Source organism: Ylistrum balloti, unplaced genomic scaffold (genome assembly GCF_031769215.1).
Source record: "Ylistrum balloti isolate Yb309-2 unplaced genomic scaffold, AGI_CSIRO_Ybal_v1 Utg370296, whole genome shotgun sequence".
Classification (NCBI taxonomy): Eukaryota; Metazoa; Mollusca; class Bivalvia; order Pectinida; family Pectinidae; genus Ylistrum; species Ylistrum balloti.
In genome coordinates, this window is record NW_026782223.1 from 71,338 (window position 1) to 88,766 (window position 17,429).

Sequence of the window (17,429 nt, forward strand, 5' to 3'; positions counted from 1 at the left end):
ATGTTAGAAACTTAAAACATTGTCTAAAGGTGTTGTCTACACCTACGTATAGTTAAGATACACTTAAGCAACTTTTAAATTAAGTTAATTCGGGTTCTCTTCAAAATGGCTATAATGTGTTAATTACATAATACTGCTCTATTCCCCTGTAGTCTATGTTTAGACTGGACCAGGTTGTGTATAGATAAATATCTATCTTCTGAAGTGTCCTCAGTCTGTGTTCTCTCTCTCTGATGGATTAACGAGCCGACAGTTTCAGCTGATATTACCCAATTTTACAGATATTTATATTTAAAAAGTGTTCCTGAAGTAGTAAGCCTATATATGTATGTAAGTTGATTTACTAGAGGTCCTAGTTCTGTAGAATATGTACAGCCATAAGAAATGGTTATAATCCTGTAGATAATATTTAGTTGTGGTGTACTTTTAATTGAAGTCATACATCAGTTGTGGGATCGTGTTTATCTTTCGGTCCTTCAGCTCTTCGGATGTTCTTTGATCTTTTCGTGTTGTTTTACGAAGAACATCGAATGTTGTGTAGTCTGGATTCTTACACGATTCAGAATATTCACAAGTACTTGACTTACTCTTGAAACCATCCAATAGTGGTAGCTATGAAACTTATTGAATTTCGGCTCTCCCGTCTAGTTTTTTTTTTTTTCGAATTTCGGCTCTCCCGTCTTTTTTTTTTTTCGAATTTCGGCTCTCCCGTCTTGTTTTTCCCCCTAAGAATTCGGATTTTCCTTAGCAATCTCCTATAGGTTACCTCAACATTAAGCTCTTAACATCGGTGACGAGTCTTTGGAGGACGAAACAGCTCTATGATGCAGGTTAATTCATTATATGCTTCTATGTTATCTGGTTCTAAATTTGAAATGAAAGGTGCTGTTTGTTTATGAATCTTAGTAAAATCTTCTATATTTATCAGAAGTAAGAGTATAGGAAAGAATAGATTCTAATTACGTTATATTTAATTTAATTTTGTTATGTAATTACGTCATATTCAATTTAAATTCGTTATGTAATTACCTGATATCTAATTTTAATTTTCTTTATGATTACGTCATGTTTAAATTTGATTTGTTATGACACAATGCATTCGTAGGATGGTATCTGATGAATATTTTGGTGTTGTTGAAATTATTAAGGTCTTATTTTAGTGTGAATGATCTGGTTAAGGAGCTAAAAGGCTGTGTAATTGGGTTTTTTCCTGAAAAGAACACAATTATCCAGAAATGCCGATTGAAAAAAATCAACCGAACATTTTAAAAGCTGGTTCAGAGCTGATTAAATAATAAAAAGAAAACAACAATAGGTTATAACGAGTATATGTATACTATAAGCTGTCGGATAGGTTCGCTCTGCTTTTATATCTGGCATCCTGATAAGTTCATAAAAGTTGTAATGCAATGCTTCAAGGAGTAAGATATGCAAGTTTTCTTGATTACAATCTATATGCACACGGTGTAAATTAATGTTCCAGGCTGTATGGTCTTTAAAAGGGATATACTTGTCTAAAATTACACGATTTTTTTGCCGTGACTATCAAAAAATGCATTATGTAAAATAAACTTTCGCACATTAACGTTAAGAAATATGTTTTTATTTCATTTTCTGTAATGATTCATATCTCCTGTTGGTTTACTGGGTGTCGTGTTCGTTAACTAGTCAACTGGGTCAGTGAGAGTTCCTACTGGAAATAAGACAGAACAGTAATGACACCATAGACACCTGACAACAGGATACCAGACGTTTAATTTAAAAGGTTACTTATGTAATTGTACTTTTATCTATAATGTCGCAATTTTGAAATAATATTTAATGTTATAATATTAAGTAGTAAGGTTACAATTTAGAAAATCTAACTTCCTGGAGCCGTTTATCATGTTTGGAAATAAGACATTCCTTACGGCCGTTTTCAGCATTATTTATATTATGTCTACCAGATACAAAAACTTTCGCGATCTAACCTTTTTGAAACCCATTGTTTAGACGCTGACTTTTCTATCACATAATCATTTTATCACAGGAATTAACGAACCAACGAGTTCAAATTATTTTTATTGTCACACAAAACAAGCCTGGCGAGAAAAACCTAATTTCTAAACCTCGAGAGTAACTTTGTTCGCTGTTACTGACATGTAAAATACCAGCCCTACAATGTTAGTTTCTAGTTTAATCATATCCTTTCCTCTATAGCCGACAGTAAGGAAAGACCCGTAATAATGAGTGATGGTGCTGTGTAGCTCTAGACAGATATTTTTCGTCGTCATTAAAGGGATCATGTACCCACCAAATACTGTACTGCGGTTGTAAATGTTCTCGGCGGGTCGTTTACCGCCACACGTCTGTAATAGTGATATTATACATTCATGACGGGAAGAGACGGTACCGATTATACCTTAGATGAAATCATTATATAATTTGTCATTTTAAGTGCTAGATAAGAATGATGTGTTTTTATGTCGTTGAAATCGACTAGGATAAAATTAAAAAACACGTCCTATTAAGGTTTACAGCACTTTAAGGAGTTTTTTACGCGATAGAAGCCGGAGGTTGTTTTAGAAATCGTCTACTGTTGGATTTTTTCTGTACATTAGATAAGTCTCAAACGAATACAGGTCTAATCCAGAATTCCGTTTATAGATTTCCATGTATGTGATGTTTACAGAGTTAACGCGGTTTAAGTCTTGGTTTTGTCGAAACAGCAACATTTTCTACTTTACAAAGCTACAGAAGGCTGCACTGCTGCGCTATCAGAGCAGATTTCTGCACGTACAACATACGCGGTGTCCCTCAAACAGGAGATAAAGGATGTCATATCTTTACCACCAGTTGTTCTATGTCTGACGATCTGTATCATCTGGTCTCTAACAAGATTTCAGTTTAATTTCTTAATTAATACAACTTACTGATAACGTGCAAGTGATTTTGTAAACCGTGGTCGCAACATGTACGTCAGAAACACGCTTCTTTAAAACACAACGACCCTGTCATGAATTACAACGAGTACAAATTATGTACAAACTAACTGGAATGTATTTATATGTACGGGTATAGCGCGTTCTAAAAGCACTCCGCCATTAAGATAGTTGAATTAATGTCAGTTTGCATTGTGTTCCTGATAAATGTACTCATTCTGTGTATTTGTCTGCTAAGATATACATGTAGCAGATGCACGATATAATTGTCTACGTTACAGTAACACCTATACAGTGGCATGGAGCAGCCAAAATAATAGTATCATTATGATTCTGCTTACAGCTGCACGTTGTACAGTCGTTCACATAAGTAAAAAACTAGATGTCTTTGTATTTAATGTGTTGAAACCACAGATCCAATTATTTACTACGAGTTAAAACAACATAATGTTTTATCGTGTTACAAATATTATCATTAAATATAACTTCTGAGCTATATTTGTCAAATTAATGGGGGAAAACAAAAACATTTTGGTTATTGTCTTAATCAAAGGTTCTTTTGTTAACATCTCAGACAACGGCACGAATATACAAGTACCAACTGATGTTTAGATTCATGGATATCGCTTTACATACATACAGTGTGATCTCGATGATTTAATAGTCGTGTTTTTCATCAAATCAAATGATCAAGTTTTCTTAACATTGTTTGTTTCTTTTCACGTGGTTGAACGTGATCGCACAATTAGTCCCGTCTTATGCAGTGGGAATGGGACACAACAGACATTTACTTTCCCTGCTCGCAGATGTTGAACAACCTATCATGTTAAATATTAAAATGTGTCAAATATATAATCTGATCTAAATTGCCCTCATATATTCCTACCCATAATGTAAGTAACAATAGCAATTATAATTGCCACATCCAAACTGAGTCACAGAACAAATTATCGACATGTTTACAAAATCTATACTCAGAATTGGTGAGATTAGGGCAAGATAAGAGCAAAACAAAGACTTGTACGTATATTCTTAAAAAATACAAAGATAAGACCCTATGTTCCCGAAGGGTAAGCGTCTTCCCTTTCATTGACGACACATGCCATGTAAACCTTGACCGTTAGTCTTGGTAAGTAATGTCACATTCCCAAATGAGAACCAGGTTTCTGCTGACGATATAAACAGACCTAATTTAGAAACTTGAACACATCTAACTTCATATCACACAAGGAAATGGAATATTGCCCCTTAATGTCAGAATAGAGAAAAGAAAATGTCCGCAACCGGAATCTCCCGAAACCCCATGATGTAAGTTAATTTGTCAGCTGCCGACAACTTTCGTGACACAATCAATTGGGAACTAGACCTTGAATACCAAAAGTGTTCATTGAATATTTTGTAGATAACTTTCTTACAAGGCGGTTTGTTAAATTTCATTCGTTACAATGTCAATAACTGGTGTAATCTCGTTTTTATATGAACGATTTTAAGACCGATAAACACTGTATTGTAATAACATTTTGAAGTATGCCGGGTCATGTCTGATTGTAAGCATCGTTCATGCTGCCATTTTAAACCGGAATTTACCAGAAGGGAAGTCGAACTGTTAGGTGGAGTCGTCCATCAATTTGTTTAATTAATATGATTGTGTTACTTTATTTCAACACTTCCTGTGTCATCAGCCCTCCTGTGACATAAACACAACAGTGGATATTCATTCAAGTAATCGTACGCTAACATCCCCAGTCTGTGGGTATGCTGCGAATGTTATTAGGAAGGATATGAAACATGGACTTAAGGTGTAAGGAAAGAGTCTAAATTTATCAAAGATTTTGTAATTAAGTTTTACTCCAACATGTTACAAGGGAGCACAATCAGCATAGATTAGATTTACACTGACAGTTGGTATCTTGTGTTTATCGTGGTGGAGACTATGTTAGTTTCTGTCCAAGTATATATAAACAGCCAGACAGCCCTAGAAACCACCTCACCTGACACAGTTGTACTTGTTTGGTATGCTGCTTTGATCATTTCCTGCTTCATTTACACGTGCAGAATCGTCTCATTTAACAGACTAAACATTGGACCAAGTGCGTATCTAATTCTCCGATTTGCTGTTGTGTGCAGAATCCCAGACCAGTCTGTTCTATATATGTATTCATAAGTGTTCCGTTTATATAATCGCCTAGGATTATTGCATCCACGTCCCCATAATCCCCTAGCATCTTGTTTACAATCTTTATATATACATAGTACATTGTAGCATTAAAAATGACGCCAGGAAATCGCCCCAACAGTCTGTAATAATTAACAGTAATTAAAAAGGCTTGTAGTATTATCTGTTAAAAATAGTGACCTTGGCCGCATTCCCTAAGTGACGCGGAATGTGGGAGAAGGACCCTTTTTTCGACTTCCGGCGTCAAGTTGTAGAAATGCATTACAGATGCATCAAACAATGAAGGAACTGGTAACCTAGAAACAGGTGTCGTGTTACGTAAGAATACATCAAGAAGGAAATGGTACAGCATGCTTTTGCTTTCCCTGATTGTATTACAAATGTAATGAATGTTATATAATAATTGTACTTAACAGAGCTTTTTTAAACATCAAACTAAAAAACATTATCAAGTTTACAACTGTTTATTCTTGCAGCTAAGACGCAGACGTTTTGTGGTTTTGAGACCAAAGAAGTGTGTGGATTCTCTCAAGAAAATGAAACGGACGATTTTAATTGGGTAAGGGCGCGTGTCCAAACGCCGTCTAGTGCTACAGGTCCTACGGGAGACCACACATGTGGGGTCAAAACGGGAGGTAAGTCATGCCATTATTTCATTGTATCCAGAATCACTCGTCTGGTACCTCATAAATTGCTTTATTGAATGTTATATCATCTTGATTCAATTGTGTTTCCAACAGATCGATTCATTTTCCTTTCTTTAAACCTCTTATTTATATTACCCTAACAGAAATTGTCGATATCGTTTAGTCATATGTTATCCAGGCTACAAAAATTCTCATGAGAACTTCGGACGTTAGTGACCATAATATAAGTTACGCTGTTTTTACCTGAGAGAATAAAGATTGTTATAGATTACGATAAAGAGTGTTATAGATTACGATAAAGGCTGTTATAGATTACGATAAAGGTTGTTATAGATTACGATAAAGGCTGTTATAGATTACGATAAAGGCTGTTATAGATTACGATAAAGGTTGTTATAGATTACGATAAAGGTTGTTATAGATTGCGATAAAGGTTGCTATAGATTACGATAAAGGTTGTTATAGATTACGATAAAGGTTGTTATAGATTACGATAAAGGTTGTTATAGATTACGATAAAGGCTGTTATAGATTACGATAAAGGTTGTTATAGATTGCGATAAAGGTTGCTATAGATTACGATAAAGAGTGTTATAGATTGCGATAAAGGTTGCTATAGATTACGATAAAGGTTGCTATAGATTACGATAAAGGCTGTTATAGATTACGATAAAGAGTGTTATAGATTACAAAATAAATTTGTTATAGATTACGATAAAGGTTGTTATAGATTACGATAAAGAGTGTTATAGATTACAAAATAAATTTGTTATAGATTACGATAAAGGTTGCTATAGATTACGATAAAGAGTGTTATAGATTACGATAAAGGCTGTTATAGATTACGATAAAGGTTGTTATAGATTGCGATAAAGGTTGTTATAGATTACGATAAAGGTTGCTATAGATTACGATAAAGGCTGTTATAGATTACGATAAAGGTTGTTATAGATTGCGATAAAGGTTGTTATAGATTACGATAAAGGTTGCTATAGATTACGATAAAGAGTGTTATAGATTGCGATAAAGGTTGCTATAGATTACGATAAAGGTTGCTATAGATTACGATAAAGGCTGTTATAGATTACGATAAAGGTTGTTATAGATTGCGATAAAGGTTGTTATAGATTACGATAAAGGTTGCTATAGATTACGATAAAGAGTGTTATAGATTACAAAATAAATTTGTTATAGATTACGATAAAGGTTGCTATAGATTACGATAAAGGTTGTTATAGATTGCGATAAAGGTTGTTATAGATTACGATAAAGGTTGCTATAGATTACGATAAAGAGTGTTATAGATTGCGATAAAGGTTGCTATAGATTACGATAAAGAGTGTTATAGATTGCGATAAAGGTTGCTATAGATTACGATAAAGGTTGCTATAGATTACGATAAAGGTTGCTATAGATTACGATAAAGAGTGTTATAGATTGCGATAAAGGTTGCTATAGATTACGATAAAGGTTGCTATAGATTACGATAAAGGTTGTTATAGATTGCGATAAAGGTTGTTATAGATTACGATAAAGAGTGTTATAGATTACGATAAAGAGTGTTATAGATTGCGATAAAGAGTGTTATAGATTATGAGAAAGGTTGTTATAGATTATGACAAAAAGAGTGTTATAGATTATGAGAAAGGTTGTTATAGATTATGACAAAAAGAGTGTTATAGATTATGAGAAAGGTTGTTATAGATTACGATAAAGAGTGTTATAGATTATGAGAAAGGTTGTTATAGATTATGACAAAAAGAGTGTTATAGATTACGATAAAGGTTGCTATAGATTACGATAAAGGTTGTTATAGATTACGATAAAGGTTGTTATAGATTACGATAAAGGTTGTTATAGATTACGATAAAGGTTGTTATAGATTACGATAAAGGTTGTTATAGATTACGATAAAGGTTGTTATAGATTACGATAAAGGTTGTTATAGATTACGATAAAGGTTGTTATAGATTACGATAAAGGTTGCTATAGATTACGATAAAGAGTGTTATAGATTGCGATAAAGAGTGTTATAGATTATGAGAAAGGTTGTTATAGATTATGACAAAAAGAGTGTTATAGATTACAATAAAGATAGTTATAGATTGCGATAAAGATTGTTATAGATTACGATAAAGGTTGTTATAGATTACGATAAAGGCTGTTATAGATTATGAGAAAGGTTGATGTGTTATTTTCGAGATGGTTTGCTGTTTTCGAGGATGGCATTCAATTGCGAAAATAATGTGGAAAAATAATAAAGAATGAAAACTGAAATGTATAACCTGTTATACACTTCTTTGAAAGAATCTTTCTCGTAAAACTTAAAATTTGAACTATCATAAATCATTTACAGTAACTCTGGTCATATTTAAGTGTCTAATTCTCGAACTAGATGACGTTAATTAACATCATGTTGTGAGCTTTGGCATCTAACTAGTGCAATTACTTACGCTACATGTGATTGTTATCACTTAACCTGACGGTAACATATATCACGTGTCATTACACTGGCTTTAACGCCAAAACACTAGGACCGGGCTATGGTGTCTATAAATGTCTGTAAAACTCTATTCCATCACGATGATGAAAGAATCCTCATGTTTTATGCAGTGACAGAGCAGCTGTTGATGTCGACACGGCGATTTATTTACCAAAAGTCGTTCATCTTATTGCTCCCCAACCAACCATTTTTTAAAAAAAGTTTTTGTTTCATTCCGTAAAGCACCTGCTGGGTCATCTTTATTTAAAGCACAAACTCAAGATGGTTTATGTGTATATCCATGTATCAGTTTAACACTGTCTAGGCTCATCCCCCAGTTTTACACTATATAACCCTCGTAGTTGATCAAACAATTGACCAGACGGACGTAGCACACGTGTGATCCAGTTTACATTCACATTTTTGTTCGTATCATATACTGTCTTTTGTACAATACCTCGGTGTTGGCCAGAAGTGCTCATGTCATGTGTCCTGAATAACATTCAACATAACACAATATACTTCATGTTGAAATATTCCAATATTGAATATAGAAAAAAACAACAACAACCTAATTCTGGGCGAGTGCTTTCCCCTTTGTATTTCGACATGTGTATGTTTCGGACATTTTTACCTATCTGTATATTTATCATTTATCTTTGTCGCTTTCTCCATGTCTAGTCTTTAATTCCTGAGATATATGAGAATCCAGGGAAGACAGAACAGCTGTTTGATGCATTTTGATTGATCATCAATGACGTACTTGACGTTCTATCGAGATCTAAGAATTACAAAATTATAGAGTTAGTGCATCACTTCGACTGTATTTAACTACAATACAAATGTATTTATTTTAGCCAGTTTTAGTTTGGTTAAGTCGCCTCATAAGTTTCAGGCCAGAAAATACCAATATTTAAATATAGTCAAAATCCAAATTCTTATTCAATAAAACTAGGGCAAAATATGTTCAAAAGAAATATTTACACGTGGACTCCTGAAAAAGCACAGGGAGAATAAGACCAGGGGTTCTGGAATAGAACGTGTCCTCTGTTTCATCGACGACACCTACCATGTAAATCTTCGTTAATACAAGAAAATAATGTCACGTTCTCAAATGAGAATAAGGCATCAATTACGTCCGATTTCATACCACACAAAGAAATAGAATATTTCTCAGTGAGATCAGTGATGACCGTGAAAATTCCCAATATTTTTCATCAATCTGCATTTATTGAAATCCATGTTATGAGTTTGTCTGCTAGTTAACAACATCTTGACCGAAATTAGTAATATACGACCCTTGAATATCAATCAACTGCGACATATAACAATCATGGTTTAGGGATGCAGGGTTGTTGCTATACAGAAATGAAAAAATAACAATAGGGAAATTGACATCTTCACATTTAGTATACAACTTGGTGGAAAGCTCTTCATGGACGTTTCCCTTCAGTTGATGTCTTTCTTTTTACCCGTCCTTTATGATTCTTTCTGTTGCGAGGGCCCAAACATCAACCAAGTTTTCAGACACCCTTTTCAACGGCGTTCTTTTGTGACCAATTATTTCTTGCTGTGAGTGACAATGGTTTGCTGGACTGATAACGGAACCGAGATTTGATTATCGTTTGTTGTGTACTTTACATGTATTAGTTTTGTTACAGATGGTTTTACTGGTAACAAATGTTGATAAGTGTTGAATACTTTGATACATTAATTGATATATTTTCAGGACATTTTATGTACGTAGAGGCCTCCGGCAGACGACCCGGCCAAACCGCCTCTTTGTTATCTGTAAAATATCGTGCCCTAACCATGCAGTGTGTGGAGTTTTATTATCATATGTACGGCAGGACAATGGGCACGCTCAACGTCTACACTAAGGTAATCTCTCTACATGTACGTTTGTAAAGTTACAATTGGTCACTGTAAAACTACTACCTCGCAAAAGCACAGATACACTGTATGAAGTTGAGGCACTGCTGCTGGATAGTAACACAGAGGAGGTATTATATAATTATGTATACCTAGAAGTACACTTTCACAGAACAACAGGAACGATTAATGTTGATACACAATTGTGAAGATATGACATCTGAAAGGCATACAAATACCAGACAGGGAAGCGAAAACCGTTTTACCTTATAGTAAAAACATCAAGAATTTTCTCGTCTCTTTGGGAACATTTTTTCGTCACGAAACATTGATAGGTGAGGCTTCTCTTGTTGCAACTGCCAGTGTCCTATCATATCCAGAAAATAAATGAAGGGATTATTTTACATCGACTATTCCGACATATTTAGAGAAAGGCACTCTTCAGGTGCTTTTGTTGACACGTGGATACTTTCAAACATTTAAGTAACTATTGTTAGCTTTTACTTTATTCGTCTGAGAAAGTTAAAATGTGTCACCTTTCAGATATAAGATTTTACTTCAAAGTTCACATTTGAAATGGTTAAATATCTTTATATGATATAAGAACACAATAAACTTCCAAAGAGGAAAGTGGGGAAAAAAGGTATTGGCATGTTGTCCCACTGTTATTTGTAGCTCGAAATTTTATCTAAATCTCATTTTATAGACGGAGTCTGCAGAAGACAATCGAGCGGTTTGGAGAACGTTTGGTAACCAAGGTGATACTTGGATCCTAGCACGGTTGTCTATCCCCGAACAACTCGCCCGCATCGGTTATCAGGTAAAACAAACAGAAAGTACAATATTGTTATATGTATTATAACTTTGGACTTCAATCTATTTCATAATTAGAAGCATCCATGAAACTAACATCGGCTGTGTTGACATGTTCTCTTTATATTTACTACAGATTGTGTTCGAGGGGATAATAGGACGTGGTTACCAGGGCGATATGGCCATTGACGACATCAAGGTGACTGACGGACATTGTCCCACGGACAATCGCGCCATTCCGGTCCCAATTCTGCCACCGGATACAGATGAGATTCCACCTGCGAATACAACCGAATCGACAATGACCATGAGGCGATTCCGAAGGTTAAGACGCATATTCCGCAGCAAGAGACGACGTAGAGTCACTCCTTCACCAGGATCAAAGAATCCTTTCGGCTGGGACGCGGCGACTACATCGTCACCATGACGATGGTGAATTATATAATATTCTGCTAATAGTGCAAAGAAATTCTGACCGAAGAGATTATTCTCGTACATAGAAAGGCAGATTACGCGTCTGTACGTCGGTTGGCAAAAGTCAGTTACTTAAGAACGTCTTTTAACGGTTTTATTGACAGCCAGGATGACACAATCAACCCTGCAAAGTGAGACCATTGAGTATGCTGAAGAGTAAAGCATGGGAGGGGCACTGAAGCATGACGAACAATTAAAACATAGCGATAGTTTGTAGCACGACGAACTTTTAAAAAAGGGATCGGGGTAGCATAATGAACGATTAGAACGTTGTCAGTGTACCATGAAGAATATTTATAACATGGGATGGGGCAGTGTACTGTGACGAAACATATGACGACTCAGTGTTTCAAGTTTCAAGTTTTATTATATCCAAATGCAATACAGCGTATAGGTACCAGTACATTAAATGATCTAAATGATCAAAATTCATATATGTAATGTACATTGTAACATGACGATCAATTAAAACATGGAATGAGTCGGTGAAGCATGACGAACAGTAAAAACATGGAAGTGACCAGGTCATTGTAGTATCGTGAAAAGTTAAACCTGCACAAAGTAGCGTGACGAATAATTGAAACGTGGCAGGAATCAGTGTACCATGACGAAAAGTGAAAAGATAGAGTTTGAGTCAGTGTGGCATGATGAACAATTAAACGTGTGAAGTATCAGTGAACCATGACGAATTGTCAGTGTCGTCTTTAATTGTATGTACGCCAGTGCCATGATTGACACAACGTGTGCCCAATGTGTTCGTTATCAGTTTGACAACCATTTGTCTTCCAGTGAAACTGAAATATTCATACTTTTGTTGTGCCTTGTAATACATTTGGTGAATCAGATGTAGTCCTTTCAACATATTGCGAAGAGCAATAATATATATTTTCCTGAACGTGCGTACGTACTCTTTAAATAATTCGTTGTTGTCGAAGGTTTTGAGATGGTTGTGGAGTGTACACAACGAGATATTTGTTGACTATAAGTCTCTTCAAAAACGACGTAGTTTGTATATAATATATATTGTCTATTTGAGGTGTCTGATAAATTATTTTAGTTGTAATACGAAAACACTTCACTCGTTCAGATTCCTCGCCTGTATTTCCCAAGACAATGACCGATAGAGTAAGAAATGTTATTGCGAAGTGTCAGACATCGTTCAAATCAGGGAGGATTCATCAACACATGGATAGGACTTAAAGAATGTTATAAATTCAAGCAGTGTTAAACAATTTGAATATAAATTAGATGGATTCTGAAAACATCAACCAGAAAATTATTGTTTTAAAGGAAACTCGGAACTGTAAATGAAAGAACATTTGAGAGTGGTATTTTTATTTGAGAGCTGACTGTTAAAGGATGTATCTATGTAAGTAGATATCGACCGAGATGAACTTTACGTTATATATACAAAGTATATCCTACCGTTATACGTATAAATGTATTTGTATCATACAATAGCGCTAAATATTCGTGTAAAAACGAACCAAGAAATGTGTTGGTTTTGTTATTAAAGTATGTGTATTGTTTGATTGTTTTGTTGTCTTTATCAAAATATTCTTTTACAGTAGTCTTTTAGTATACACGTCGTCCTTCATCCGTCGTCCGCCAACTTTTTCTACAAAACTATACTTGTCATGAACGACGGAAGGGATTTTGACCAAATTTGGTCCGAAGCATCCTTAGGGAGAAAATGGGAACATATTTTGATAAACTGTGTAGCGGGGCCCAATTGAGGATATAGAGCAAATTCTTTAAAATCCTATTCCTTCCGAAGGCATGATTGGAATTCGCTCAAATTTGGTGTGAATCATGTTTTAGTGAAGGGGAATCATTTTGTATCAAAGGTGGATTGCCGGAGATAAGATATAGCCACAATCCCCGAGGACGTAGTTTCCTTGGTATATCTTTGAAACAGTTGAGATCCCCACCCTCTGGCCCTTGGGTATGGCACCATCAATCTGGGCTTAATTTCTGGATGATATCTTTGAAACAGTTGAAATCCCAACCCCATAATCATATAAATAAATGCGTGACATCAGGAGATAAACGCATTTGTTCCGTTAGAATTGACCAGTGGGTGTGGCACACCTCAAGGGACGTTATTTCTGGTCATTTGTTTTAGATACCAACCTGATAACCATATAAACTCTTACTTGGAATCAAAAGAAAAAGACAGTAATGATGTAAGAATGTACCCATTGGTTTTGTCCCATCAAAGAGGTTAAGTGACTGAGCTTTAAGTTGGAAATATTTTAAATATCCAACCTATAGGGATGTAGGATATTGCTGGGCTTTAAAATCCAGGTGAGCGATACAAGCCCTATGTGCCTCTTGGTTATACCTACATATTTCACATGAGACTGGTGATCCTATCCCTTATGGCGAAGTCTTTGCTGAGAGTTTGGAAGATGGACCAGTACATCATCAGTACATCGGACGTACTGTCGTGTGGGAGATGGACCAGTACATCACCAGTACATCGGACGTACTGTCGTGTGCAGTACATCACCAGTACATTGGACGTACTGTCGTGTGGGAGATGAACCAGTACATCACCAGTACATCGCACGTACTGTTGTCTGGGAGATGGACCAGCACATCACCAGTACATCGTACGTACTCTTGTCTATGAGATGGACCAATACATCACCAGTACATCGTACGTAATGTTGTGTGGGAGATGTTGTCTGGGAGATGGACCAGTACATCACCAGTACATCGGACGTGCTGTTGTCAGGGAGATGGAACAGTACATCACCAGTACATCGTACGTACTGTCGTCTGGGAGACGGACGTATTGTTGTCTGGGAGATGGACCAGTGCATTGGACGAACTGTTTGTATGGGAGATGGACCAGTACAACGTACGTACTGTTTTCTGGGAGATGGACCAGTGCATTGGACGAACTGTTGTCTGTGAGATGGACCAATACATCACCAGTATATCGGACGTACTGTTGTCAGGGAGATGGAACAGTACATCACCAGTATATGGGAGACGGACGTACTGTTGTCTGGGAGGGAGATGGAGATGGACCAATACATCGGAGGAACAGTACATCACCAGTACATCGTACGTACTGTCTTTGGGAGACGGACGTATTGTTGTCTGGGAGATGGACCAGTACATCGGACGTACTGTTGTCTGGGAGATGGACCAATACATCGGACGTACTGTTGTCTGGGAGATGGACCAATACATCGGGCGCACTGTTATCTGGGAGATGACCAGTACATTGGACGAACTGTTTGTCTGGGAAATGGACCAGTACATCGTACGTACCGTTGTCTGGGAGATGGACCAGTTCATTGGACGAACTGTTTGTCTGGGATATGGACCAGTACATCGGACGTACTGTTGTCTGGGAGATGGACCAGTACATCGTACGTAATGTTGTGTGGGAGATGGACCAGTACACCGTACGTAATGTTGTGTGGAAAATGGACCAATACATCGGACGTACTGTTGTCTAGGAGATGGACCAATACATCGGACGTACTGTTGTCTGGGAGATGACCAGTACATTGGACGAACTGTTTGTCTGGGAGATGGACCAGTACATCGGACGTACTGTTGTCTGGTAGATGGACCAGTACATCGTACGTAATGTTGTGTGGGAGATGGACCAGTACACCGTACGTAATGTTGTGTGGAAAATTTACCAATACATCGGACGTACTGTTGTCTAGGAGATGGACCAATACATCGGACGTACTGTTGTCTGGGAGATGGACCAGTTCATTGGACGAACTGTTTGTTTGGGATATGGACCAGTACATCGGACGTACTGTTGTCTGGGAGATGGACCAATACATCGGACGTACTGTTGTCTGGGAGATGGACCAATACATCTGGGAGATACGTAATGTTGTGTGGGAAATGGACCAGTACATCGGTACGTATATGTTGTACTGGAGGGAGATGGACCAAGTACATCGGACGTATTGTTGTCTGGGAGATGGACCAGTACATAGGACGTACTGTTGTCTGGGAGATGGACCAATACATCGGACGTACTGTTGTCTGGGAGATGGACCAATACATCGGACGTACTGTTGTCTGGGAGATGGACCAATACATCGGACGTAGAGTTGTCTCGGACGTGACAAGTACATTCGCCGTGAGGAATGTCTGGGAGATGGACCAGTACATCGGACGTACTGTTGTCTGGGAGATGGACCAGTACATTGGACGAACTGTTTGTCTGGGAGATGGGTACAAGATGGACCAGTACATCGTACGTAATGTTGTGTGGGATATGGACCAGTACACCGTACTTAATGTTGTTTGGTTATTGGACCATTTAATTGTACTTTCTGTTGTTTTGGATACGAACTGTTTGTCTGGGAGATGGACCAGTACATCGGACGTACTGTTGTCTGGGAGATGGACCAGTTCATTGGACGAACTGTTTGTTTGGGATATGGACCAGTACATCGGACGTACTGTTGTCTGGTAGATGGACCAGTACATCGTACGTAATGTTGTGTGGGAGATGGACCAGTACACCGTACGTAATGTTGTGTGGGAGATGGACCAGTACATCGTACGTAATGTTGTGTGGAAAATGGACCAATATATCGGACGTACTGTTGTCTAGGAGATGGACCAGTACATCGGACGTACTGTTGTCTGGTAGATGGACCAGTACATCGGACGTACTGTTGTCTGGGAGATGGACCAGTACATCGGACGTACTGTTGTCTGGGAGATGGACCAGTACATCGTACGTAATGTTGTGTGGGAGATGGACCAGTACACCGTACGTAATGTTGTGTGGAAAATGGACCAATACATCGGACGTACTGTTGTCTAGGAGATGGACCAATACATCGGACGTACTGTTGTCTGGGAGATGGACCAGTTCATTGGACGAACTGTTTGTTTGGGATATGGACCAGTACATCGTACGTACTGTTGTCTGGGAGATGGACCAATACATCGGGCGCACTGTTATCTGGGAGATGACCAGTACATTGGACGAACTGTTTGTCTGGGAAATGGACCAGTACATCGTACGTACCGTTGTCTGGGATATGGACCAGTACATCGGACGTACTGTTGTCAGGGAGATGGACCAATACATCACCAGTACATCGTACGTAATGTTGTGTGGAAAATGGACCAATACATCGGACGTACTGTTGTCTAGGAGATGGACCAATACATCGGACGTACTGTTGTCTGGGAGATGGACCAATACATCGGACGTACTGTTGTCTGGGAGGTGACCAGTACATCGTACGTACTGTTGTCTGGGAGATGGACCAGAATATCGTAGGTACTGTTGTCTGGGAGATGGACCAGTTCATTGGACGAACTGTTTGTTTGGGATATGGACCAGTACATCGGACGTACTGTTGTCTGGGAGATGGACCAGTACATCGTACGTAATGTTGTGTGGGAGATGGACCAGTACACCGTACATAATGTTGTGTGGAAAATGGACCAATACATCGGACGTACTGTTGTCTAGGAGATGGACCAATACATCGGACGTACTGTTGTCTGGGAGATGACCAGTACATTGGACGAACTGTTTGTCTGGGAGATGGACCAGTACATCGTACGTACTGTTGTGTGGGAGATGGACCAGTACATTGGACGTACTGTTGTCTAGGAGATGGACCACTACATCGGACGTACTGTTGTCTGGGAGATGGACCAGAATATCGTACGTACTGTTGTCTGGGAGATGGACCAGTTCATTGGACGAACTGTTTGTTTGGGATATGGACCAGTACATCGGACGTACTGTTGTCTGGGAGATGGACCAGTACATCGTACGTAATGTTGTGTGGGAGATGGACCAGTACACCGTACATAATGTTGTGTGGAAAATGGACCAATACATCGGACGTACTGTTGTCTAGGAGATGGACCAATACATCGGACGTACTGTTGTCTGGGAGATGACCAGTACATTGGACGAACTGTTTGTCTGGGAGATGGACCAGAATATCGTACGTACTGTTGTGTGGGAGATGGACCAGTACATTGGACGTACTGTTGTCTAGGAGATGGACCACTACATCGGACGT

The 17,429-nt window shown here is 37.8% G+C and overlaps 1 protein-coding gene across 1 annotated transcript in view; it reads left to right on the forward strand.

The window, feature by feature from the left end:
- Positions 1-12,914, forward strand: part of LOC132553085 (uncharacterized) — a 38,649-nt gene extending 25,735 nt beyond the window's left edge. Inside the window, exons 2-5 of the mRNA XM_060217296.1 lie at positions 5,574-5,732; positions 9,956-10,107; positions 10,805-10,918; positions 11,048-12,914. Coding sequence (XP_060073279.1) covers positions 5,574-5,732; positions 9,956-10,107; positions 10,805-10,918; positions 11,048-11,338 — 716 coding nt within the window. The 3' untranslated portion in view covers positions 11,339-12,914. The remainder of the gene's footprint in view (positions 1-5,573; positions 5,733-9,955; positions 10,108-10,804; positions 10,919-11,047) is intronic.
- Positions 12,915-17,429: the final 4,515 nt, after the last annotated feature.